General features: G+C 39.8%; 1 protein-coding gene across 1 annotated transcript; it reads left to right on the forward strand.

Moving 5' to 3' along the window:
• Positions 1–1,919: 1,919 nt before the first annotated feature.
• LOC124131727 (peptidylglycine alpha-hydroxylating monooxygenase-like) lies at positions 1,920–26,359 on the forward strand. Its single transcript, XM_046495196.2, has 12 exons — positions 1,920–2,297; positions 20,079–20,133; positions 20,275–20,362; positions 21,152–21,243; positions 21,531–21,611; positions 22,331–22,391; positions 23,819–23,883; positions 24,125–24,208; positions 24,631–24,707; positions 24,933–24,983; positions 25,415–25,464; positions 25,865–26,359. The coding sequence occupies exons 1-12, from the start codon at positions 2,178–2,180 to the stop codon at positions 26,052–26,054; spliced, it is 1,014 nt and encodes a 337-aa protein (XP_046351152.2). The 5' UTR covers positions 1,920–2,177; the 3' UTR covers positions 26,055–26,359.
• The last annotated feature ends 1,126 nt before the right edge of the window (positions 26,360–27,485 follow it).

Consider the following 27,485-nt stretch of genomic DNA (forward strand, 5'->3'; position numbering starts at 1 on the left):
ACAGCGTATTCGCGGATGCACAGGTCTAAATTATTCATGGCTGTATCCGTTCTGTCAATTCCCCAACGTATGGTAACAGACATCTCATATTATTTTGAGCGGTCCATATATTAATGCTTTAATTAGGCACGCCGATCACGCCTCTGCTATGACCTGTCCCCAGTAACCGCCATTCTACTTAGTGGGCGCATATATCGATTCCCTGGAACAGTGGGCTGAACAAGGATGGGCGCGGAGCTTAAATTGCCATTGATTGTCTTTATTCTGAGTTGATAATTAGGCCACAACTCGACTGTAAACAATGTAATACATATTGTAGAATATATATGGAGATGTGTATTATAGATATATGTCACCAACTGAATATCCTATATTACTCAGTTGGTATTGCCATCCTGTTTAAGTACAGTCAACTACGGTTATAACGAACTCGCTTATAACGAACTGACGGATATAACGAACTTACTGTTTGGTCCCGACTATTTGCTGTAGTTATGCTGTATATATGCTTATAACGAACTACGGTTATAACGAACTAAAATTAGAAGTCCCTTTGAGTTCGTTATAACCGAGGTTTACTGTATTAGAGTACCGAGTAACGCCGGGAAAGTCTCATGTCAATCACTAGATCCTAGATAGAATTATGTGTCATAGAGGAGGAGACGTGTTATATTTCCAGGTCTATTATGTCAGCAAATGTTGTAGACAATGAGTGTGTGTGACCACAAATTTTACCATTGAAGGATTTTGCCAAATCGATTATCTGTCTTCGTAGAAACCTTCTTTGATAGGCATTTAGAAGTTGTTGTACTAATAAGTAAGGATAAGAATTAAGAACTTTTAAAGAACAACTTCTTTATTACGACGTTTTGGTGTAGGTTCTAACACCGTTATCAAGCACTTATAATCAACTTAGGCGGTGAGGTAGCATTGTGGTCAAAGCGCTCGCTCGTCGCGCCTAGGACCCGAGTTCGATTCCCCAGATGATTACAATTTGTGAAGCCGATTTCCTGTGTCCCCATCCATGATAGTGTTAGAACATACACCGAATCGTCGCTCTTAATTGTAATAAAATTCTTATCCTCACTTCGTAGAAAACTGTGGAAATACTGATCATTTTATACACATCACATATATGAATGCTTGTGTAGGAATATGATCTAGCTATTGATTGTATGTCATCGATTAATTTAACCTTTAAGGATATTCCGAAAAGATAAGAGTAAACAAGAGAAAAAAAAATATACAATTTTGTTCTGTCATTGAATGCCAAATATACAATTGTAATACCCGCCTGATTATCAAAGCAAGAAAATTTCAAAAGTTAAATGAAAAATAGAATCCAGTTTAAATGTCTCACAACGGATGTGAATCTTCTACCGCGCTGTTATAATGACTGTATGTATTTGATCCCTGATCATTCACTCCATCGCGCTTTATATTCCCTTTCTATTCTGTTACCATGCCCCTTCTCCTAAATGTCCCAGCTCTACATGTGACCAGACTGCCGAACTGATCAAAATATTCAGAATATTAATTGGAAATAAATAAGAAATTACATTTTTTTTTCAAAAGAGATTAATACATTGATTATTGCTTTCATGTTGCCCGCCTTAATTGTCACGGTGACAAAGATGATGCTACTCATTATTGATAAAACTTCTTAAAGATCAGCGTTGGGCGTCTTCAGAGTCAATGAATCGCAAACCTCCATTGTCTGAGATCGCTACCTGAGAAATTGTTTATGTCCAACTTGATTTACGGTTCATGGTAAATTACGCCTAACACGGGAAGTGTAGCCCCGGGAACAGCGCGTTACCAAAGGCAACAAGAAATTCTGATAGGAAATACCCGGGTTGCTGCGATTATGATCGAGGGCATAAATCTCACAATTGACTCATTCACCTTCAGAGTAACTTTGTAAATTTCTAACTTCCGGCCAGGTTCTGAGATTCATAGCAATTCGGCTATTTACATTTGGCATGACTAACTTCATTGAACATTGGAACATGTAACTATAGCAACGTACGATTATTGCATCGATTGGTTGAAATTTTAGATGACATGATCAAAGAGTTCGTGGCGCCTTAAGATGGCTGTGGCGATAACGGAGAGAGCCAGAGACCCACGCTTTCCATTCATATCCTCGTCGTTGTCAATAGAACACGCCTTGCACCATGCTCTCGTACAGCCGCGTCAGTGTCGGCCTAATGGTCTTTATTTGGGGAATAGTTTCTCCTCCTTCAGATGCTAGAGGAGTGAAGACACTACGAGTTGGTTATGGAAACAGTTTACAGGTAATTCTATTCTTTCTTATGTTGTGTTTAAAAGGTGCATATTTACTTGTAAGTTATTTATATAAAAGGTCACCATATTAATATTTTTACTTTTTTAGATTGAATATTTTGGGAAATCACACGCTAGTTATGTTGTACCAGATAGTCTATCTCATAATGTACATGTGTGTTTTCGAATTCCAGATTTGACTAATAAAGAATACTTGAATTAAATTAAATAAAACCATTTTTCACGGTTTCCTTTGTAAGCAATGCATTTCTGGTGATAATCACTTGCTTCAGCACATAAAAAAAGACAACGAAGGTATGTACTTGTAGTTTGACACAAAAGCGACAAAACCATTTACATAATCTGCTAAAAACAGAGTCCATTGTCTAGATTCCAGAGTCCAGATTCTGACAATATCATGAGCATATGTTTATGAATCACTATCAAATAGTGATTATACCAGGTGTTCGTGAAAAAGCGCGCGTATCATGTTCGATTGATGACTCCCGTCACAAACACATGCAAAAGCAAGTCAATTGTTCACCCGAAAAACAAATATCCAAATAGGGAATTGTGGGAATGCCCGAACCATTTCTTGCACTGGATTCACCATTAACGTGTTACTCCAAGAGACAGGCACAATTGTTTTCTGGGACACACATAAGATCATAGCCATTCATTGATTCATTGTTAGAATGCATAAGTTCGTATATATTTAGATGTACAAAACAGCGTGAGTAATTCTGAATATATAATCGATCGGGCTAAAGTTTGGATGGTTGTCAACAGACAAATGTTGGAACATAGTCTGACATTTCATTTAAAATTAGGCAGCGCACGTTATGAAGACGGTGACAAAATGAGTCTACCCCCGGTATAAATATATACCCCTTAAATTAACAAAGTGTGGTTTTATTACATATCACTGTTTTTAAAAGCAAATACGTCGTACCTCGGACCATGTTTCTGAGGACCAAGATAATTATCGACCACTCCATCCCGCGTTTATCCACAGGCTGGGATGTCTGTCGTTAAGGTGTTAACTGATACACAGTAGTGTCCGATTTGCCCGAGTACTGACAGCTCTGTCCTACACATTGACACCATGACTGATCCTTGAGACCTAAGTGCAAGTAGTGAGTGAGTGAGTATGGCTTTACGCCGCTTTGAGCAATATTCAAGCAATATCACGGCGGGGGACACCAGAAATGGGCTTCACGCAGTGTACCCATGTCGGGAATTGAACCCGGGTCTTCGGCGTGACGAGCGAACGCTTTAACCACTCGGCTACCCGACCGCTCCCTAAGTAGAAGTAAACGCTATGGAGATCGCAGAGCTAAAACAAGCAGTAAAACTGAAAGCTAAATTGAAATACACTATGTGAGTGAGTGAGTATGGTTTTACGCCGCTTTAAGTAATATTCCTTCAATATCACGGCGGGGGACACCAGAAATGGGCTTCACACATTGTACCCATGTCGGGAATCGAACCCGGGTCTTCGGCGTGACGAGCGAACGCTTTAACCACTAGGCTGCCCCACCGCCCCGAAATACACTATGTACTCAAACATATTGTGGTTAGTATGTGAATTCTTGGTTGGATAGGGTACTGAACACTACAGGGCCAGGTGTCAACATTATACAGAAGATTGGAGAAGTAATTGTCTGTAGGTTTTGAGGGGCGGTCGGATAGCCTAGTGGTTAAAGCGTTCGCTCGTCACGCCAAAGACCCGGGGTCGATTCCCGACATGGGTACAATGCGTGAAGCCCATTTCTGGCGTCCCCCGCATTGATATTGCTGGAATATTGCTATATATTCCATATTCCATATTCACTCACTCACTGTAGGTTTCGACCACTTCTGTATCACACGCCATGGACGTTGTTCTTGTCAGCTTTGTTTCCGCGTTAACTGGATTATTTTCAAATAAGTGCCATAAAGACGAGATTTCTATTTTAAATCAGGGATAGAAGGCAAAATGAATTTGTGACTTTTATCAAATAATAGAATTACCATGTTGTTTCCTGGCAACGCTGGTGTTTTTTCATTAGTATCGCTGTTGCCTCTTTAGTACATGTAATGTCACTGTTATTAGAATCAAGATTTTAGGGGGGCACGGGAGGCCCAGTCGTCTAAGGCGCCGCAATTCGCTGTGCAGAATTGCGTCCCTTGGGCACGCCAGAAACCTATGATTGTGGGTTCGAATCCCGGTTCGCCCCAATTATGTTTCTAGGTTTGTCAGCACCATACCCGTGCTCGTGGGTTTCACCGAAGTGGTAAACGTCTAGGACCTGCATCACTTCGGGCTTTCCTCCCACATTAAGCTGACACGCCGTGATATAACTGGAACACTGTTAAAAGCGGCGTTAAACCAAACTCACTCACTCACTCACTCAAGATTTTAGATTCCTTTGGGAAGCCCTTGGTTGATATTCTACCAAACAGTCTCTGACGTGACCTTGTGTCTGCTAACACGAACCGTTAAGTACACATTGTCCTTGCGTAGAGGTCAGGGTCATGAGACGTCGAACAATTATCTAATAAACCTTTGCAGGTGGTCGTTGTTCATCAAATCATGGTCATATGTCGGAACGCGAGGTCAATAATTGCAACACGACTGTGTGTTTGATGAAACGTGTTGCGTGGATCATCCAAGTGACGCTTATTTGACATTTAAGCGTGAAGGATAAAGTAAATGTTTGCATTCTGAAGATCGTGTCATGAAATTAATGTCCATTAGTATAGCCAGTGAAGGCACCAGGCTTTTGAGATATCAAATTTGAAAGTCCAATACCACTCTTGCTAAAGAAATGTTTGATCAGGGTTGCAACATTCAAGACCTCATTTAAGCTTTCAAACGTTTTCGGGGGCACGGGTGGCCCAGTCGTCTAAGGCGCCGCGATTCGCTGTGCAGAGTTGCGTCCCTTGGGCACACCAGAAACCTATGATTGTGGGTTCGAATCCCGGTTCGCCCCGATTATGTTTCTAGGTTTGTCAGCACCATACCCGTGCTCGTGGGTATCACCTAAGACCTGACACACTTCGGGCTTTCCTCCCACATTAAGCTGACACACCGCGATATAACTGGAATACTGTTAAAAGCGGCGTTGAACCCAACTCACTCACTCAAAACGTTTTCAGGAAAATATAAAACGTCAACGATCGATTATCCGCCGAATGGATCACCGAAAATCAGTGATGACACCCGGTGTTCGCGAAACAGGTAATCAGACATGCGGAGGACATTTCCAAATTTGATCAGTGACAAAAAATATGCCCGATGTGTTCTTTATTTTAACTTGTACCATAAATTATGTTCACCTATTTTTAAGTGAACAATTGACCTGGCTTTGCATGTTTTTGTGGCGGATTTTGTCGCTTTTATTTAAATGCAATTCTGTTCCGAATACACCTGTAACATTTCAGCCTTAACATAAATTCCCCAACAAGACTTTATGGTATAAAAGTTGTGATTCCCGCACAAATCCAAAGTCGAATTTAAAAAGCAAATATATGACTTTTGAGACCGAATTACACCTCAAAGTATTAGCTGCTTGTAATAGCATTTTAATACATTTTATGGGATATCTTAAATTTGCCATTTTCATAAATTTAATCCGATAGTTTTCTGATCGTTAACATGCAAAGCGTTGGAGGCGATATGTCCCACATTCACCCAAAACAATGTGATGCTGCGTTGACGACTTGACACCTACACGTAGGAATCATTTACAAGCCAACATGTGAATAGTTTCGATGTTTGCTACATCTTCTCGTCCCCAGACCTGTCAGCCATATGACAGAATTGGCACTACTTTACTATGAAAATTCAAGAATGCGATTGCATTCTGTTAACCATGCGGTTCGGATCTAAGCATATGACGTCATTTATTGTATCTAAACACAAAAACACAAAATATTTGTGTAGCAGATCCAAAATTAAATTGATGATCGCGTGTGGTCGTGGGTACGTTTTTTGTATATTATACATGAACACACAATCTTCCGGACAACACAGCTGCAAAGGGAGGATGGCGATAGTTTAACATCAGCTGTCACGCAACTTTTAGTGTTTGTGCCTCAAGGGATATAAAAAACAGTAATTGAACATTTCTTTGCAAAACGTAATTCACCACATCGGTTAAAAAAATCGACAATCGAGTAGGTAGTATTCAAAATCTTTTTTTTTAAATCAAAGTTCGTATTTTTTTATATCGTTGTGCATTGTTATTACTTTTATTTTTTCCTTTCTTTTTAAAGACTACAGCTTCTTTTTTAATAAGGATCCTTGTTTCATAGAGTTGAAAAAAATGGAATATCGGTATTCATTTAATGTTGAGCTTGAAAAATTTCCTTTTCTTTAGTTTTTTTTCTACAGAGTGCAAACCAGGTGGATCGATTGTCACATATGACGTCATCCATGACGTCATCGTGTATGTCACAAAGTTATTTAATGCTCGTAGAAACAAACTACTGATAGGGCCTCACACTTACTAAATTATCTTAGTGGTTACCTTAAGATGTTGAATATTCTTTTAGTGCCCTATAATGAAGCTACAACTAATAACTGATTACGCGAAGGGTTACATGGAAGAGAATAAGTAAACAGGCTCGTTTATAAGACATCTAGCTGTGATACAACAATCTTTATTGAATCGATTCACAAGACGCACGATGGGAAATTTGTTGAATGATTTTGGTTCATTGATTTGAATCTGGAAATGATCAGATTATGTGTATATTCAATTACAGATTCAAGAATTCAAAGTTTTCTTTAATATGCGTTTTCAAATGAACACAATATACTATTATCTTTGGAGAAAACTAATACTCAGATATATCATTGTTGTCCACCCCATCATGAGACGATAACTGACATTAAACAAAAAAGACTCCCGTTTTCGCACTGAACATTGCGCCTGTACATACACTCTTCGAAAAAAGAAATGCACAGGTAGTATGTAGTGCATTGAACCTGACCACACAAAAAATCCGGTATATAAATTGGATATATGTTATTGGAAAATGTTGGTGGCCTGATATTCGACAAACGGATATTCAAAACGCAGCCATCGTCGATTTGCAATGTCTTAAACGACATTGTTTTCACACTTATTCAAAAATGTTTTGGAGGAAAACAGTAAAGCAAATATACGTGCAAGTTGTGGCATTCGTAACTCGTGGTAGTGGCTATAAAAAGGCAAGCATAAGCCAATAATTTGTCATTTAATTGTCAACATTGTTAAAGTTCGAAAATGCCGAGAATCAGCGCTGCCGATCGGAACATCGCCATAGGACGTATACAAAGAGGGGAATTGCAGTCTTCTATTGCACGCCACTTCAACGTCCACCACAGCACCATTTGCCGCCTTTGGGACCGATACACACAGCTCAATTCCACTGCAGACCGTCCGAGAACCGGCCGACCAAGACTCCACCCCTGCACAGGATCGATACATTCGACTGTTCTACCTACGTCATCGCAATGCTACAGCTACGGAGACTGCAGGACGCATCCCTGGTTTGAGGAGGATATCGGACCAGACTGTCAGGAACCATCTTCGCGAGGCTGGAATCCGACCCAGAAGTCCAGTTATCGTCCCTGTTTTGAAAAAAAAAAAGATCCATCGACAGCAACGCTTGCGTTGGTGCCATACCTTACCGCCTTGGAATTTGAGAAACTGGAGACGAGTGTGGTTTAGCGATGAATCACGATTTCTTTTTCCACCGGCGAGATGGAAGACAACGTGTTTATCGTCGTCGAAATGAGCGTTTTGTCCCACATTGTGTACGTGACAATTTCGGTGGCGGTAGTGTCATGGTGTGTGTGTGTGTGTGGGGTGGGGGTGGGGGGGGGGGGGGGGGGGGTGGGGGGGTGGGGGGGTGGGGGAAACTTGACAGCAAATCGCTACACATAAATCAAATTCTTCAACCTCACCTTCTTCTAATCATTGACCGCCAGAGGGAGCTGTTTGAACAGGACAACGCTCCACCGCACACAGATCGTGTCACGGTAGACTACCCACATACTGCCAACATCAACGTCTTACCCTGGCCGTCGAGATCTCCAGATCTCAACCCAATCGAACACCTCTGGGATGAACGTCAGAATACGCCATAGACACTACCACAACTGTCTAACGCGTTACAAGCAGAATGGCGCAGAATTCCGCAGGACAGAATTCGTACACTTATCCAGTCAGTGCCGAGGAGATGCAGAGCCGTGATTGCTGCCCGGGCGGTCACACGAGATACTGAGTTCAGCGCAATCTTGTGGCCTTATGTGACATGACAATGAACAGTTTCAATGCCTTTGTACAACGACAACATGTGACTATCCAGCTCCAAAAGTTCATATTTGTATCTATGACATTAAATTAAATATATCGACTTTATTAGGTACAATAAATGTAGTTAAAATCTACCTGTGCGTTTCTTTTTTTGCATAGTGTACATAACGAGAGTTTGTCGGAGCCAAGGCTCGCCAGGAACCAGCTGATATTATGTAACTCTACACGGAATTAAAAGCGTATTGAACTTTACCCATGGAGAAACTTTGGTATAAATATGTGCACGTTCGTACGTTATTACGTCACGGTTGATTTGTGTGGCCTGAAACGCGTGAATGACGTAGGTGTGAGTCTGTGAATGTTGTTTTATCACAGTATCACTCTATCACGGCAACCAGGAAATAATTAAATCTGTCGCAAGCAAACCAGGGATTAATGTCATGAGCAGTGATCAATACCTTCTAGTAACGATGACATACAACAGTAACGCAACGCTTGCAGAACACACGATCCACACTTTAGTCGTGTATTGCGACAAGCAAGGGCTGCAGTAGAAACGCCATATAAGAAAGTATATCACCCATTGCCTTTGTGGCCTCCCATACTTGCCGTCCCAGGCGACTATGCTTGTCGTAAGAGGGGACTACCGGGATCGGGTGGTCAGGCTCGCTGACTTGGTTGATGCATGTCATCGTATCCTAATTGCGTTGATCGATGCTCATGATGTCAATCACTGGATTGTCTGGTCCAGACTCGATTATTTACAGACCGACGTCATATAACCGGAAAATTGCTGAGTGCGGCGTTAAACAACAAACCAAACAACATAACGGAGATATTACCATTCAGTACAATAGTCAACAAACACAAACAAACAAGCAAACATTACCTCTGTATAAGAAGAATCGTTGATCCTAAAATCGAACTCGTACCAAATTCGTGCAGTATATTTTCTGCTTGAACTGTTTCATACCATGTCCCAAATAAACATAGATTCGTACCCGAAACTATTATGCGCCTTGTTGACATTAAGGGGGTAAGTCAATAGATTTCTACACCTCTTTTAGCAATACTTGGATGGAAAGAAAAGTTACAAAAGCACATGTCCTACAACTATGCTTAATGTGAAGTATACGTAATCCTGTAACACATTAAAACTGCTCCCAGAGGGTTGCAAAACGAACATATTTCTTAAACGGTTTTTCTTTACTTGAAACTTTGTAGATACTTTGTACTTGCACACAGCAGGTGGAATTCAAAATTAACATTACAATTTTTGTTTCCACAAAATCAGTAAATGCGCTTTCGTGTGACTGGATTTCCGGTTAGTCACTTCATTGTTTTTGTTTATATTCCATCGTCGCATGGCAGGAGTACTGTTGTGTGTTGCCAGGCAACGAACACTTTTTATGCAAACTTTGAGTGGCGGGTGGTGCCCTTTTCGGGAACACCTGGTGTCATCACTGATATTCAGTGATCCATTCATTTACATTTTGGTTATTTTTCGTTTACGCCCAAATGGATCTGTTACGTTGGATAATTGACACTGGTTATTTTCTGGCGTTGAGGTTTTATTTTCAAAAGTTTTCTCCCATGAGAGACCCACCTGAACGACATGTCAGTTTAATGATCATCATTCTGGTATTTGACGGAACTAATTAAACACGGAGGAGTATTACATTGACGAGCCTTAAGTTTGCATTTCTTTCCGTCGTTGTTAGCGGATGTATTTTCTAAAGAGCCGATACGAAATCGGTTTTCATGATAAAGATTTCCGAATGCAACTACTTTGCGACGTCATTTTGAAATGTAAATGTTTATTTGTGTAATTGAAACCTATCAGATGTTCACCGGTAGTTTCATAAACGAATATATTTATGTTCCTGACAAAAAATTAAATACATAATATTCTTGTGATGCACTATCTACAATTTCAAATGATATGCACCGGAAGTCCGGTGGTTGAAGCGTTCGCTCGTCACGCCAAAGACCCGGTCTCAGTTCTCCAGATGGGTACAATGTGTGAAGCCCATTTCTAGTGTCCCCGACGTGATATTGCTGGAATACTGTTAAAAGCGACAGAAAACCATACTCACTCACCTGATAGTAAACTGCCACGGTAACCATCGAATTTAAAACATAGAAGTCACCTTGCTTCTGGTCAGATGGCTCCACTAATATTGAACTGTAAGATAAGTTTCCTCATAAGCACACTTCACATGTCCAGATTATTCTAAAGAACAGGGGGCACTGGTGGCCCAGTCGTCTAAGGCGCCGCGATTCGCTGTGCAGAGTTGCCTCCCTTGGGCACGCCAGAAACCTATGACTGTGGATCGAATTCCGGTTCGCCCCGATTATGTTTCTAGGTTTGTCAGCACAATACCCGTGCTTGTGGGTTTCACCGAAGTGGTAAACGTCTGAGACCTGCATCACTTCGGGCTTTCCTCCCACATTAAGCTGACACGCCGTGATATAACTGGAATAGTGTTTAAAGCGGCGTTAAACCCAACTCACTCAATCACTCACTCACTCTAAAGAACAAGTTTTGACAGGGAACTATCTAGACCACTAGACGTCCTTAATGTTTGGAATCTGTGATGAAGAGTTTCAGATGTGTTCATCTGAGTTAGAATGACACTTGTCGACACTTGCCCGTGGAGTAGAGATTACGTTAAGTACTGTTTTGTACTAGGTTTGGGGGACTGTTTTCTATTGTTTCACATAGTTACCCTCTTTGCGAAAACCTGGTGTAGTCGCTGATTGTTAGTGATCAATTTTCGCAACGTGCTTGCTATTTACACCAAATGGAATCTACTTCAGCAGCTAATCGAGACTGATTACTCTCTGGCATTGAGGGGCGGTGAGGCAGCCTAGTGATAAACGCGTGAGCGCGTCACGCCAAAGACCCGGGGTCGATTCCCGACATGGGTACAATGTGTGAAGCCAATTTCTGGTGTCCCCCGCCGTGATATTGCTGTGAAAAGCGGTGTAAAACCATACTCACTCACTCACTCACTCTGGCGTTGATGTTTTATATATTTGATCCACGCTTCTCAGATGTAGATGATACTCGTAAAGATCCGGGTTAGAATAGGCCTTCAGCAACCCAGGCTTGTTGTATGAGGCGACTCCCGGGATCGGGTGGTCAGGCTCGCTGATTTGGTTGATGCATGTCATCGTATCCCAATTGCGCGGATCGATGGTCATGATGTCAATCGCTGAATTGTCTTGCCGTCATATACAACCTTTCGCGAACTATGACCGACCAATGAAATGACTGACAGGAAGTCAACGTTAGCCACTTAGAAAGCACCTTTCTTAAGCTTTGCGGTACCAGTTTCAAACTTGTGACTTCCATTCCAGACTATGCCTTTTAAAGTATTTTGAATAAGTCATACAGTCCGTAACATTTGTTTTGTGTTGAGCTTTAGAGGTTGCATGATTAGAAAATATATTCCGCTAACAATGTAAAATAACAACATGAATATTTCATTTTAATTTTTTTATTACGTGTATTTATCGTTATCTATCGTGTAGTTGTCCGATTTTCGATCACGAATGTTGATACTACTTAATTTCGTTTATCCGACATACCCGTTAATCCGACATAATCATATGCAACCAACAATGTCGGATTAACGGGACTTCACTGTAGTTGGAATAGTGCTGAGTGCGGCATTAAACAACAAACAAAAGATGGAGATGAAGACATTATCAATGCATTCTGTAAATAAAACCATTTTTGGCACAGATTTGCTCTTGAAGATCGAGAAAAGGTTCGGTTTCGACAGAGTTAGTCATACATGACTTGATCGTGACACGAGTTGTTCGAAACTTATCCGATAACATACATCCATAACGATACTATTGTTAGCAAACCTACCTCATCATTTTGTCATGAATCCGGAATATACTTCAAGCCGTGTTCTGTATGTAAGGATACAACCACACTCTTCAGATTAAGTTTACAACGCAGCATAATAACGCAGAGTAATATGTTCGAAGAAATGAAAATTAGTTATGATTATGTGAAATCATAAACCTTTCATCCACGGGCCAACGGTTTACGAATGTCTTTAGTTCGTTCATTTATGCATTTTATATGATTTGGCCAAGTTTCAAACTTATTTTTGTATTCCTTCATAATCGGATAATGATATAAAAACATTTATAGAAATGGATTATTCCATCATAATAGAATATCCATAGCTCTTGTAAATACACAAAAAGATGGAGCCTTGGGCAAGTTGAGGTTTCATTTCCGTTTCCTGTGCAAGAAGAATCTTTTTCTGTCAATAATAGTAGGGTACTCCATACAGACGAGTCATAACTGTTCCAAACAGCCCGCGGATAGGATGCGATAGGGTAATTAACGAAATAGCGTTCAATCTTCTCTTTTTAAACTTCCATGTACAATTTATTGCAATTATCAGCTGAAAAGCCGCAAGTCATTATGTTGGTTAAGGCCTTTGAGATTAGCATCCTCCCCGAATAAGATACTGAAATTACCTGAATTTGATTCTCAAAGATTTTTATGATGATTGACGAACACAAATCGGAAAACACGTCAATTTTGTTTTTCTTGGTGTGTGTGTAATTTGCCAAAACCAGTTACCTTGGTATGACAGAAAAAAACAGAAGTCTGCTTCATTGCTAAGTCCAGTCGTATTACCACTGGGCATAACACTGCCAGATTTCATACATTGGCCTCATGTTGGGGAAAGAATATGGTACTTTTACAAAATGAACGCACTATCCACTGTGCTTGTCTCCTGCTGGATATTTTCAATCCACCCACCATTAAGATAAGAAACACAATAATGAGACAACATAATACACTTGAAGGTAAAATATCGAGGTTCTTTGCCATATCGATCATAGGGATTCGTTTCATGTAATCGACAGGTGGTATTTAATATCAAGAACTCATCACACTGCCCTTTTTGTAATGTGAGGAGTGCGTGGGTAAATCCACTTTTGTCTACATCTGGAACAGCGATTGATGTAATCATTGTATTCGGATGATGGATAAGCTTCTCCGAGCTAAAATGTTCCGCCTTTCATGTTGCATCAGGGACATGCTATATTAAAACAATGTCCCTAGATCATCGTTAAGTTAAAATTGTCACCCAGCATCTCCTATCTACACAAACACAAAACTTGCAAAGTCTCAGCGGGAGAGAGGCCTTCGTTTATGGACGAGGGGTTCGAAAATAGAATTTTATGTTGTTTTCTAAAATCAGTTCAGTTGATCCCTTTCGCGTCAGATCTCATTTGTAGATAATGGGATATCAGTAAAACAAAGAGAAATGGCATTCAGCTCCGTCAGTATCCAATTAATCCGGCGCTTCCCATTTTGAACCGCTGGCATCCTGTTTTTTTGGCATCAACAAGGAAATGCTTTTTTCTCTTAGCAAACCCTCGACAGATAGACGATGTGGGGCTTAAAAGGACATTTGTTTCGTCCGTCTACTCTGCTTCTATACATATGGTCTTTTGGACATTACATTAATGTTTCATCATTTTCATCTTACCGGATTCGACGTAATAAGCGCCCAGGGCGCTCTCAAAATTGGAAATAGGCGGTTCTTATTAGAATATTCTTTTTGTGAAAAAAACCAGAGTTGAAAGATCGTAAATTTCCAGGTTTATGTACCTGAAATGATACAAAAGAAAAGTCTGTGCGTATTATGCACGATAGATATATTTTTCCAGAATTTAATTGCCCATAATTAAGGGTGCATATAACACACGAGTGCGTATTATACACGAATAAATGTCTTGTGTACATTGATGTATCGGAAGAGGTGCTAATTGGGATTGTTCACTAGCAATTATATTAGCAAATATCACCGTGGGCGCTTATAAGAGTGGGGCGCTTATTACGTCGAATACGGTATCATGTCCGTCCATCCCATATATGTGTCCTCATCCTAAACCCAAATTACATAAGCTTTGTTTGTCTTTACGAAAATAGCCTACAGACAAACAACTGTGGTGTTTCTGGGCAAGAGAGGCGTTGTTTTTTTTGCGCTTTAATTCAGTTGAACATAGTTCTTTCTGCACAACATAAAAGGGGAAACAATACATCTGGAAACTGACTAACGTGACCTTCACCGGGACGTAAAGGTAGCGATTACCGTCTCCGCCAGTTCCTGTTATTGTCGTTAACGCCATGTCATGCTGAAGACCGATCACACTGTTTAGTGAAATCTATAACTGTGACTCCTCAGCAATGAGTACAGGATACACGATGATATATGAGTCAGTATTTTATAGTTATCAGTCAGCTATTATCAGCAATATGTCAGCAACACGTCCAGAAATAGATTACCACCATCGCTACACGTACAATGAACCTAAATTCGATGGTATTGTCGCGTCAAAATGACGTTTGGTGAAACTTTCATTTCGAGACAAGAGAAGGTTCGATGTGCAACCTGGAGTCAGTTCGGATTCTAACGTTAGCATAGAGTCTCTTCGTCTTGAATGGGTTGTTATAGTTCGAGGTTCGGATTCTAACGTTAGCATAGGGTCTCTTCGTCTTGAATGGGTTGTTATAGTTCGAGGTTCGGATTCTAACGTTAGCATAGGGTCTCTTCGTCTTGAATGGGTTGTTATAGTTCGAGGTTCGGATTCTAACGTTAGCATAGGGTCTCTTCGTCTTGAATCGGTTGTTATAGTTCGAGGTTCGGATTCTAACGTTAGCATAGGGTCTCTTCGTCTTGAATCGGTTGTTATAGTTCGAGCTAACGTGCCTTCATTTTACATATTACTACTAGAGATATTCGAGAGGTACACGACCCGTGCCGTTACTACACTAGACACACAACTACAGTATACCTTTGTTGTAAATCTGCAATTAGCCAAAAACTGATGTTTGCTAACATCGTTTGTATTTCCAAAGATATATGGATTAGTTGCTTTGCGTATAGTACTTAGGACATTCATCACAAGCTAGGAATACACGTGCCCCCCCCCCCCCCCCCCCTACACACACACACGCACACACGCGATTGCATGCTTTTAAACTGGCGAAGCAGGTGCTACCGACTAAAACACACACACACACACACACACACACACACACACACACACACACTTATATATATATATATATATATATATATATATATATATATATATATATATATAGTTTAATGTAATAAGCGTTGTTAAATTATACTTACTCACACAGCCAGAAACGTATACATGGCCAATATGACGTGCAAACAACAGGTGTTCATTTCAGATACTAGGTAATTTAATTATCGACTATAATATAGCATATCCAATTTGTGTCTTAACGATGCCCGTCTTCTGTATTCCCCTAACTGATTGCGTTGGCAGGCGAGGCTGATAAGCTTCATTTGAAACTCCCACATGCACATCTTTAAGCTTCCAGGCAGCCCCCCCCCCCCCCCCCCCTCTTTGTCATGAGATGTGTCGTGTGTCAGCTGTATCGTTATCTTGTCGTGCCTACTCTGGTCGTGATGGATGGTGGCCAGGAGAAGTCAACAGGAGTTGTAAAGCAGTATTTAAGCTTTAATGTGAACATTGGATTGCAGTATCATTTTCCGGTACATAGACATGTTTATAACACAATGAAAGTGTCATTTACATATACATGTTAATAACACAACAGTATCATTTACATATATATGATCTTTACACAATGACAGTATCCTTTACATATACATGTTCATAACACAATGACAATATTATTTACATATACATGTTCATAGCACAATGAAAGTGTCATTTACATATACATGTTCATAACACAATGACGATATTATTTACATATACATGTTCATAACACAATGACAGAAGCATTAATTTTACATATACATGTTCATAACACAATGACAATATCATTTACATATACATTTTCATAACAAAATGACAGTATCATTTACATATACATGTTCATAACAAAATGACAGTATCATTTAAATATATGTGTTCATAACACAATGACAGAAGCATTTACATATACATGTTCCTAACACAATGACAATATTATTTACATACACATGTTCATAGCACAATGACAGTATTATTTACATATACATGTTCATAACACAATGACGATATTATTTACATATACATGTTCATAACACAATGACAGAAGCATTAATTTTACATATACATGTTCATAACACAATGACAATATCATTTACATATACATGTTCATAACAAAATGACAGTATCATTTACATATACATGTTCACAACATAACAGTATCATTAAATGTACATGTTCACAACACAATTAAAGCACCAATTAGGTATACATGTTCATAACACAATGGCAATATTATTTACATATACATTTTCATAACACAACAGTATCATTAAATATACATGTTCATAACACAACAATATCATGTACATATACATGTTCATAGAACAATGAGGTCGGCCGGGTAGCCTAGTGGTTAAAGCGTCCGCTCGTCACGCCAAAGACCCGGGTTCGATTCCCGACATGGGTACAATGTGTGAAGCACATTTCTGGTGTCCCCCGCCGTGATATTACTTGAATATTGCTAAAAGCGGGGTTAAACCACACTCACTCATAAAACTATGAAATGGCAGAACTATACATGTATTACACAATAACATATTAAGCATTACATGCCTATACATGTACCACAAGGACAGTACATGTTGCATTTATACATATGTTACTGTATATAATCAATCTAGCCGGTCGTCTAAACCGATAACCACCATTTCCACCATACTCTGGAAGAGGTCCTGGGAGTTATGTTCAATAGAAGCCAGAGAAGATATATGGTTAACAATGACATATCCCCCACTTCCCGTGACACTTATTTCTAGCATCACTGTTCCTCCGTACTGCCAACATCCCGCGTTCACATACCAAGTATTGACGCGGATGCCTTGTGGACAAGCTTTAACGTCTTTATTGGAAATCAAAGCACTATGGACAGCATCCATGAACAGGAAGCCACCAGAGGATGATTGACAGTAGTATTAATCTCTTCCGTCCCCCACGGATCATTGTGGTAAACCTTGTCCAAAAATGATTCCCCGTTCTATTCTAGTTCTTGCTGTTGACACACGTTTTGTTTGTGAGTGATTGAGATGAACGGTTGTGGGCACCACTGCTAGTGTCCGCACTCTGACATGCAGTTTCAGAACTTTGGAGTTATTCCTGGAGTTCCAACCCAAAATAATCGGATTTGACTTTTTCCTTTACCGTGCAATTGTGGATATATGCGAAAAACGTGGATATCCTGATAACATGGTTCTTTCGTTAAACGGACAGAAGACGAGGACAGAAGGGCTATCGGGTTACAATAAAGATACACAGACCTTGATGTATCAAAATGCTTTGTGACGTAACACTTATAGTGTTTAAAACGGCCACAGCTCTATATATATTCTGTAATTGGGAAAATACCTTGGCAGTGTTACTTGGTTGTGCTTATTTATCCCGGTTTGTTCTTAGTTTGACATGAACGCCTCATTCCGTATTTGTTTGTTTGTTTGTTTGTTTGTCAGCAGGCCTGACCACCCGATCCCGTTTGTCGCTTCTTACGACAAGCATGGGTTGCTGAAGACCAATTCTAACCCGGAATCTTCACGGGGATTGTGTATTGGTTATTTGAGTCCCTGTGCTCATTCATATAGGACACCGCTCTTAGGACAGGGAAGGTGTTTCTTTACAGTGCATCACTTCATCACGTAGCACCCATCACAAACACTTGCAGGTCAAACTACGGGAACAGATGGTACAAGTCAAACTAGGGAAATCATCAGACATCATGTTTTATCACTGATGCGTCAAATTTGAAAATGTCTGAAACTTCAACTGTAACTGAAATACTGATCTCTGACGATTACATCATACCATCAGAAACAAATGAATCTAGTTGCGCTATGTAAACTGAAGAGGATCACTTATGATAAGAACTCAACTGGCCCCACTAGATCCAAGATAGTTGAGACGATTTCTGTCTTCGCAACAGGTGCATGTTTTGATCTTGCAACAAATCCGAGAAGAAATGGGGCGAACGAATGACTTAGTTGAGGTTTTTCATTAATTGTTTCTAATATTTGCGCATAAGCATAATGAAGGAAGAAACTAAACATTGAAAGTGGAAAAAAACATAGTTACTCATTTTATTCATACTTAATCATGTTATAAATTCAAAATAAAAACCGACAAGCGATATGATGAACATGTCTACTCTCTTATTTATGTTGACAGTAAAATGTTCCCTAACCATTTCCAGTAGGAAAGTCTTTTACAAACGGTTGAAATTATACACCGATAATTATTTCAGAACCTGAGAGAAAAAAAATGAAATGAACTTTTACGCTCAAGGTGACTTTGCTTGAGATCTCCAAGTGATTTAGTAAACTGATTTGACAAGCTTCTGTCAGTTACCTTCCGCGCATTATTTATCTGTGACAATCCACCTAGATGTCGCTGACATAATGAGACCTCCGGGAGAATCCTGACACTCCACAACATCCCAATTATAACACTCTCAGTAGACTACGCTCACCAGCAGACAGGTAATGTGTAGGTAGGAGACGCGATAGTAGGCTTTAACCGCATGTCTTCAGCCAATAAGTAACAGGTGTAGAATGCCTTCCTCTATTAGTCCTTTCTAAGGATCCTGTTTCGCTGATTTTGCCTTTGTTCTTGAAACTAACCACAATGACCTTTAATCGACCATGTTTTGTTCGTACACTTTGCCCGTGGCACAAACAAATGTAAAGAAAAGGAAAAGACAAAGGAAACGGAAGTCATATTGGTTATTGTACACTCATAGTCATTATCATATGCCAATGTTCGTTTTTACGTTTTACGACCCTGGATTGCCCGGTCCAGGCTCAATTACATACAGGTCGCTTCCATTTAGAGGAAATAATGCTGAGTGCGGTGTGAAGCAACAAGCAAACAAAAGTTCATGGAAATCAGTAATAGAAAAATATTCATGAACACATGAATGCCATTTAGAAAGTGGTCAAATGTAACTAATGTTTTATCTGGGATAACACTTTCTTAGTAGAGTACAGATTCTGGTACTTTTGGGGATGAGTCCCATCCGGCATTTGAACCCACACTGTCAGAGTGAGGCACCTAATCGCCAGCACACTCTGACAGTGTGGGTTTGAATCCCAGATGGGACTCAACCCCAAAAGTACCAGAATCTGTTCTTTACTGAGAAAGCGTTAACCCCAAAGAAAACATGTTACAAAATATAGTCACTTAAAGTTGTGAAAATAATAATAATAATGATGATGATGATGATGATGATGATGATGATGATGATGATGTGCACTCGAATTTCATTTTCAGCTCCCAAGTGTTTATATAACCCACGTAAGAAGGTTAACAGTCGCATTACCCTTTCATCCTATCGGTTACCACTTCACTGCTCGGTGAATCCGAGCAAAGTACCTTACTCATTCTGCCTGTCTTTTGAAATTATGATAATGTTTGACTATTGTTATTTTTTAGGAAGAACACACATGTACTGCACTACCACTCGACAAGGACAATGAAGAGTACATAGGTAAGAATCGTAAAAAGTAAAGAAATAATCTTACAGATTCTGGTACGGATTTCCCTTAAGTACATATGAGCTTAAGAACAACCTGTTTCAAACTTATTGCTATTGATAAGTCTATATTTATACATTCTATATTTATAACAGTAACATTTGACCCGAAGGCTGACCCGTCCCGCGTCCTTCACCTTAGCGTCCAAGTGTGCGATGATATTCCAAGTCATGAACTTTTGTGGTAAGGGGATTATATTTCACGCTATGCTTCTCTCGGGATAATGTACATCTTCCCGAGGCTAGGGCGTTAACTGACTATAAAAGTCAAGTTTCCACCCTTGCTGATCTGGGCGGAAAGTCCGGAGTTGCATAATAAAGGGATTATGCTGAAACAATATATTGCTTTATTTATCACGTTAATTATACTTATTATTTTTAAAATTTTATTTTTAAATTTTGTGTCATGATACGTGAAGGAATGCATCAAAATCTATTTGCGAAACAAACACATAAGTTTTGTATAATGGAAAATATTCTCGCCCATGGGCCAAACCTGTTTCTCGCCCATGGGCGAAATATTTCAATATCGCTATAAAATCGTTGAATTAAGTTAAAATGAGTTAAATTTTGTGTATGATACTTGATGGAATACAAGTTAAATATTTGCGAAACAAAAACATGAGTTTTGAGTAAAGGAAAATATTCTCGCCCAGGCCCATGGGCGAGATGGTGTAAATATTGAGTTTTTTTACTTCTTTTTTTTCCTTTTTTCTTCGTTAGTATGTTCCCATGAAAACAGCATGCTTATTTTTGTAAATACCTTTGACCGAGACTGGGAAAAGACCGTAGAGTTTCTGGACTTTTGTGTTTCCAGAATTAAAATGGGACGTGTTATAGTAACAGCTATTTGGTACTTGCTTTGCGCATCGTGGCATTACGTCATCCTTGCAATAAGAAATGTCATGCTATATTGAGATTTAAGTGTACTGTGCTTGATTTATATACAACTATACACGGTTGTCTCCCCTAGGTCATGCGGTGATGGCGTCCCCGGATGTATAGGAGACATTAGACCTGTCTATGTGTGGGGCTTGAACTCTACAACATGGCGGCTGCCACCAGGTACGTTCCAAAACAAAGTTAACCTATCACCAAAAGTACCAGATTGAATCACGTCTGTGTATATATAAATATTCAAATACCTTGACAACGATTAATTATACACAAAGGCACGTTTTAATGCATAATGTATTTATATTGATGCAACTTTTGTGGTATTAAAATTAAAGCGACCAACCCCTTTCCATAATCATAAGAAATATCTACTAAAAGCAGAGTCCTTTGTACGATACGACGTTGTTGTCTGCATTACCCTAATTCTAAGGTCGGCTTATTTCCATCCCTCACAGACACGGCAATTCCAGTGGGCGGGGCTTCTGGCGGACGCTTCATCGTGCTACAGGCACATATACATAAACAGCGTCATTCAGGTAAGTTCGCTTCACAGCAAAGAAGCTCCAATGGCACTGGCTCAAGCATATTGCTCAATCTATGATTAAACCGTGATTTTATTTTCACATGTGATATTCACAACTTAAACAGTATGTCTAAGTGAAATGTTAGAGGCATTGTATGGTTGATAGCGTCGTACCATCGATAGCTTTAAATGCATGTACATGTATGGAAGATGGGTTGTTCCACAACACGTATATGCGTAGTCTTAATTGTACTTACAATTGTATCTACAGTTATATTCAACTTGGTTAATAGAAATTCTAAAATTTGATGCTAGTAATTTCAGACAAAAATACCTCGACAACTTCTTAAGCTTATGTGTAAAAAAATACTTTTCATTCATAGTAACCCGTGAAGATAGGATAGAATGGGTCTTCAGCAATTCATGTTTGCCCTGTGTTTGTCGGGATCGGGAGATCAGGCTCGCTGACCTGGTTGATGCATGTCATCGTATCCTAACTGCAATGATGTTAGGCATTGGATTGCCTGGCCAGACTCGATTATTTACCGACCGCCGTCATATAGCTGGAATATTGCTGAGTACGGCATTTAACAACTAACAAACAAATCATTCCTGGTATGTTGTATGATTCATTACTGACTTCCATTGAAAGGCATATATAGTTTCGCCACCCCTTGCTGATAGCTGTTAGATGTATTGAGTATCGTGATAAGTTAGATGTATGTATTACAGATAGAATGATGTCGTCCCACCCACACTACGCTGAAGTCAAGCTCCATGTCACCACTCGCAGGTAAAGTCTCCATGTGAGATTCAAGAAATACGAGGGTTGATTGATAACTTCTGGGTCTCAAATGACGGATTTGCGAAGTTATATCATTTGTTGTGGATATTGTATGGTGCCAAAAACTTGATTCAATTAAACAAATTATTTCGCTATGAAAAGTTAGTAAAATTAGCAGGAAAATGGAAAATAATTGGATAATTGACAAACTTGAGGAATTTGCAGTGATCAAGTACTTGCATTAAAGGGGCTTAACACCAAAGGTAAACCATGCATATATTATTATGCCCCTTCCTATGCCACCGTAAAGCGCTGGGCAGCAGAGTGTTAGCGTGGCAATGAGAGCCTTGAAGAAATTAAAGCGGCAAAACCCTTTCCAATTGTAATCTCTGCATAAAGCAGAGTCGATTGTACAATTCCGACTAAACTCACGTCTTGGAAGGCCTGTGACGTCAGCAACACCAGAACTGATCCAGCGACTCTCCGACACGGAAATGGCCGACCGAAAAATGGCTGAGCGTCATATTGCTAGTTCAGTGGACATTATCCAGGAAAGAGTACATTTTATTATCACAGAACCATTGACGAAAGTATCAGTTCGTTGGGTTCCAAAGCGTCTGCGTCTGAACCACAATACACAACATGTTTCGTAATATTCTAGCTCTGTTTGAAGCTGATCCAAAAAGGTTCTTGCAACGATTTGTCACTGTGGATGGAAGCTGGGTTCAGCAGGTCTAAACAACAATGAAAACAGTGGTGGCATTTGACACCACCAACGCCAAAGAAGGCAAAGACGCTCCCATTAGTAGGAAAGATTAGATCATCCTTGTCCTGGGATGCCGAGTGTGTCATCATGTTTGTCTATCTTCAGAAAGGCCAGACAATAAATGGAGCATAGTATGCTGCATCTTTTTGCAAGTACGTGATGAAATTATGACAAAGAGATGTGGGAAGGTGAGAAAAGGTTTGCTGATCAGGACAATGCGGTAGCCATTGCCATGCATGTGGCTTCAATCTATCATTCATCCAGCATCATTCATTCAGCACCCACCTTAATTCTCCTGATGTCACACCATCAGACTACCAAATGAAGAAATCACAAGCCGGTAACCGATTCGACTCGAACAATGATGTCATAGCAGCTGTGGGGGACGTTTGGGACAACCAAGATAAAAACGAAACTGTGATAAAAATCCCTCTAACACAGTTGACGACAGTGTACGCATGTGGAACGGGAGTAAGTTGAAATGTTTATGTCTTCAGTTCAAGTCTATCAATGTGAGGCTCGGAAGATATCAATCGCCCCTCGTAACTAAACCACATAATGATTTACATGACATTATGAACACTGTTCTCGATTATGAAAGTAATATGGTTATGTACAAACGATTGACAATTCGAGGTAAAATTATCATATCCTGGTGTTTTACTTTCAGGCCTCGGTTTGAGGTTGGTCTGATGATTCTCGGTAACACAGGCTTCATCCCTCCACAGCAACCACGTGAGTCTGCCTCCCGTACGGCGAAAGCCTCTTCACCCAGAAGCTCGGTATCCATGATCCGTTAACGGAAATGTGTTAATCAGGACGCTTTCCTAAAGACCTGTTCAGTTCTGATCAACGGGGTTCCCTGTAATTGTTCGTGTATGCATTCTTTACTTTTGAAGTCATCTTAGTGTTGCAAAAACCACACTCTTCAATTTATGACATCAAGGAAGTTTTCATTTACTCAAATATATTTCAGGTTTTGTTTCTGAGAGTGCATGTCCATGGAATTCTGTCCAATCAGCGTTTGTCCTTGGTTACCGCCTCCACACCCACAGGCTAGGTGAGTACCAAAATGTCCAAATTAATCGTTCATCTTCTTAAAGTGGAACATCCATCTGTGCAAACATACATCAGTGGTCTGCATGTAATATATATGCATGTGATCTCAAACACCATAAACACCATGCAACACTGGGTGCACTGGGTCATCATATCAAATACGTACATGTGTGAACTTAACGTCTCGGCATTGTACTGAGACATTTACTGTTTGAGTCATTAATACAGCGAGCCTTTGGTTGCTGCAGACTAGCTCCGTGGTCACACGCACGTACGTCGATTTTAAAGTTAAATAATCTTGAACGCAACATTAAACCCCATTTCACCACACCACCATCGATGCGTATGACATAGGTGACAAATGAATGGTGTTCTTGAATAATGACGTTTCATGTTACCATCAAATCTTATTAAATTTTTCAGGCCGCTGGATAGAAGGTTTTGCAGTTTCTGAAGAAGGTTGGAAACTTATTGGGGAGGGGAGACCACTCTCTCCAGAGGTATGCTACATATGAAATGACGCTATGTTAATGGTGGTGTTGATGTCCCCAGAAATAATGCAAGGTTCATAATCATATTTGGTGAAACAGTTATCATCTTTACATTGGACAAATACACTGAAATCAATCTGAATATATTGATTTATATTATCATTTATATAAAAATCATTACCTACAGTGAATAATCCATCAGTTATTATTAATACTATTTTGTCACAATTTCAGAATGTCCATCGTAGTTTTACGAAACAACTTTTAAGGAATGGAGACTTTTTGGTGAGTCATATCTGTATTACTTGTTTATGTTGTGTGGGACAAGTTCAAATGGATGACAACAACCTTTACATTTTTCTTACATTTGAAACTTTTGACTTCTGGCATACTCAAGAACAATCGAGTGGGTTAAATGAGTGAAAAGGGCATGTTTTCCAACTTCAAGTGAAAATCTAACCAGAAGCCAGTCATTTACACAACTTGATTTTTTTTTTACTTTGTGTTCTACCTACAGCTCCAGCTCCTAAGACAATCTACTTGTAACGCACACTTATTCATAAACAAATATTTCAAAAATGCTTCCTGAAAACTTCTAAAGTAAGCCTTTTCAACACATTTCTGCCTTACCTACACATGTAGTGTTATCCAACATGTGCAAGCCTTGAAGTATTCTTGTTATCCCACGTCCGAAATTATTATGCTATCTGTTTCAGGCTTCGAGGTGTTACTATGAAAATCTTCAGTCAAAACCTGTGAACTTCGGGTGGGTATTTCATAGTTAGGTTCATGCAGCATATGTGATAAATACTGCATCAAATCACCACACTTCACTGAGTTGGCTCAGCTAGAACCGCTGATCGTGGGTTCGAATCCCTGGTTCTGATTCTTGGTTATCAGCACCATATCAGCGCTCATGGTTCACACTGCATACGTCTACAAACCGTGTCTCTGTTGGCTTTCCACAAACATTAAGCATGTATCTGGAATATTACCGAAGTACTGTTCAAATTTGCGTTAAACAATCTCGTTTCTCATATTGCCATATAACGTATACGGTTAAAAGTAGATAGTGTGTGTTTGTTGTAAATTATACATAAAAATATAAGCATAAATGACAATCGTGTTCTATTTCAACAATTATCATGTTTATAATCTCTTTTCAGATCTGATTTTCATGATGAAATGTGCAATTTCCACCTGCTGTACGTTTTCCCATATGGCTCTGCGCCCTCTCTACGCTTCCGAACATGCGCACAAGACGCCCAGGTTTTTCATCTAAAAGATGCGTTCTTCTCCGTTCCTGAAGGAAAAATGCATACGGGCGGAAAATCTGATACACAATATGGATATTAACAATATATGTGTCTCACGCGAGTTAGAATAATGTTATTTATCAGAAATGAGGGCCGCAATCAGCTGACAATTTTGACCTGCTATATAGATATGTTGTTGACACGTGCCAACTTTGTTAACTGACGGAAGCAAAAGACATGCTGAATATGTTAAGGTTGCAAAACGTCGTTCAGAAAACGTTTTATCAAATCTGTTGTCCTAGGACTGAATATCAATATTTCATCTCAGACATATCGAAAATTAATAACGAAAAATGTAACGTAATTTCACAATAAAGATTCACATTTTGCAAAAAAGATGTCCTTGCCTTTCTTGACTTGAACCCCATTACCCTATGTTTCTCGCAAGAGCCGACTAAGTGAGGATACGGGTACAGTGTCTCACCTGGCTGATTGAGCGTCATCCTACCTCGACAGTGCTCATAATTTCCCACTCACCATTGATTTGTGGATATTACAGGAAGCCCTGGTATAACCAACTCTGCCATTTTAGACGGCCACAGAAATCAGTACATACAAACATGCATGTCCATTACCTTCCAATCAGATACGTGTCTCACACAAGGTCCATCACAACCTTTTCAAATCGCGGGTATGTACCGAGTTTGAGTGACATACCGTAAATGATTATTGACTTCTCAGTTAAAGCTCTTAAAAAGCATACGATCCACGCCATCGACATAGCAACCAAGTCTGACCACCCGATCCGTTAAATCGCTTCTAACGACCAGTACAGGTTGCTGGGGGCATATATTCCAACCCGGAGTATCTTCAGGTGTACAAAATATACCAAAGTATTTCGAGTATATCATTATTACATAAAATATTAAAATATGATTATGTACGTAACATACCAATGGGACAATCAATCCCCGTGAAACAACCACGTTTTCATTTGTTCAGTCCTTATATTTCTAACATTGGCTATTGAGGCAAACAGTTTCGATACATAATATACATGAAAAAAACTGTCCAAGAGCAGGACCCGAAAGTGAGAGTGTCCAGAGTGTGATGCCTTGCCTGGTACATGAACGGTGTAATTGACGAACCTAATCAATAACCCTCGGCGTACTTCTAGAATGTGCAGAGTTGTGTCCCTTGAGCGTGCCATAAACCACTGTTCGTTGGCTGGAATCCCGGTTCACCCGTTTGTGTTTCAAGGTTTGTCAGCCATAGCCCTCGTCGGGCTCTCACCAAAGTGGTAAACGTCAATGACCTGCATTACAAAGGGCTTCCCATATGAAGCTGACACACCGTAACATAACTGAAATATTAAAGTCACGACAAACCAAACTCTCACACGCTAAACATGCCGGACATACGAGGGGTAGCTGGAACGTTCTTAAGCTAACTACCGAGGTTGTGAAGTACACCCTTAACAGTGTGCATGTATTAAGTAGAATACTTTCATTGCTTACAAGTTGCAGCTGAA

The sequence above is a fragment of the Haliotis rufescens genome, unplaced genomic scaffold, assembly GCF_023055435.1.
Source record: "Haliotis rufescens isolate VD_foot unplaced genomic scaffold, xgHalRufe1.0.p SCAF_1, whole genome shotgun sequence".
NCBI classification, from domain to species: domain Eukaryota; kingdom Metazoa; phylum Mollusca; class Gastropoda; order Lepetellida; family Haliotidae; genus Haliotis; species Haliotis rufescens.

Bases quoted from the DNA above. Each gene is read 5' to 3' on its own strand.
- LOC124131727 (XM_046495196.2), top strand. From the start codon at position 2,178: ATGCTCTCGTACAGCCGCGTCAGTGTCGGCCTAATGGTCTTTATTTGG. The intron at 23,884-24,124 runs GTGAGTCTGCCT...AATATATTTCAG, and splicing joins CATCCCTCCACAGCAACCAC to GTTTTGTTTCTGAGAGTGCA. The intron at 24,708-24,932 runs GTATGCTACATA...TCACAATTTCAG, and splicing joins GGAGACCACTCTCTCCAGAG to AATGTCCATCGTAGTTTTAC.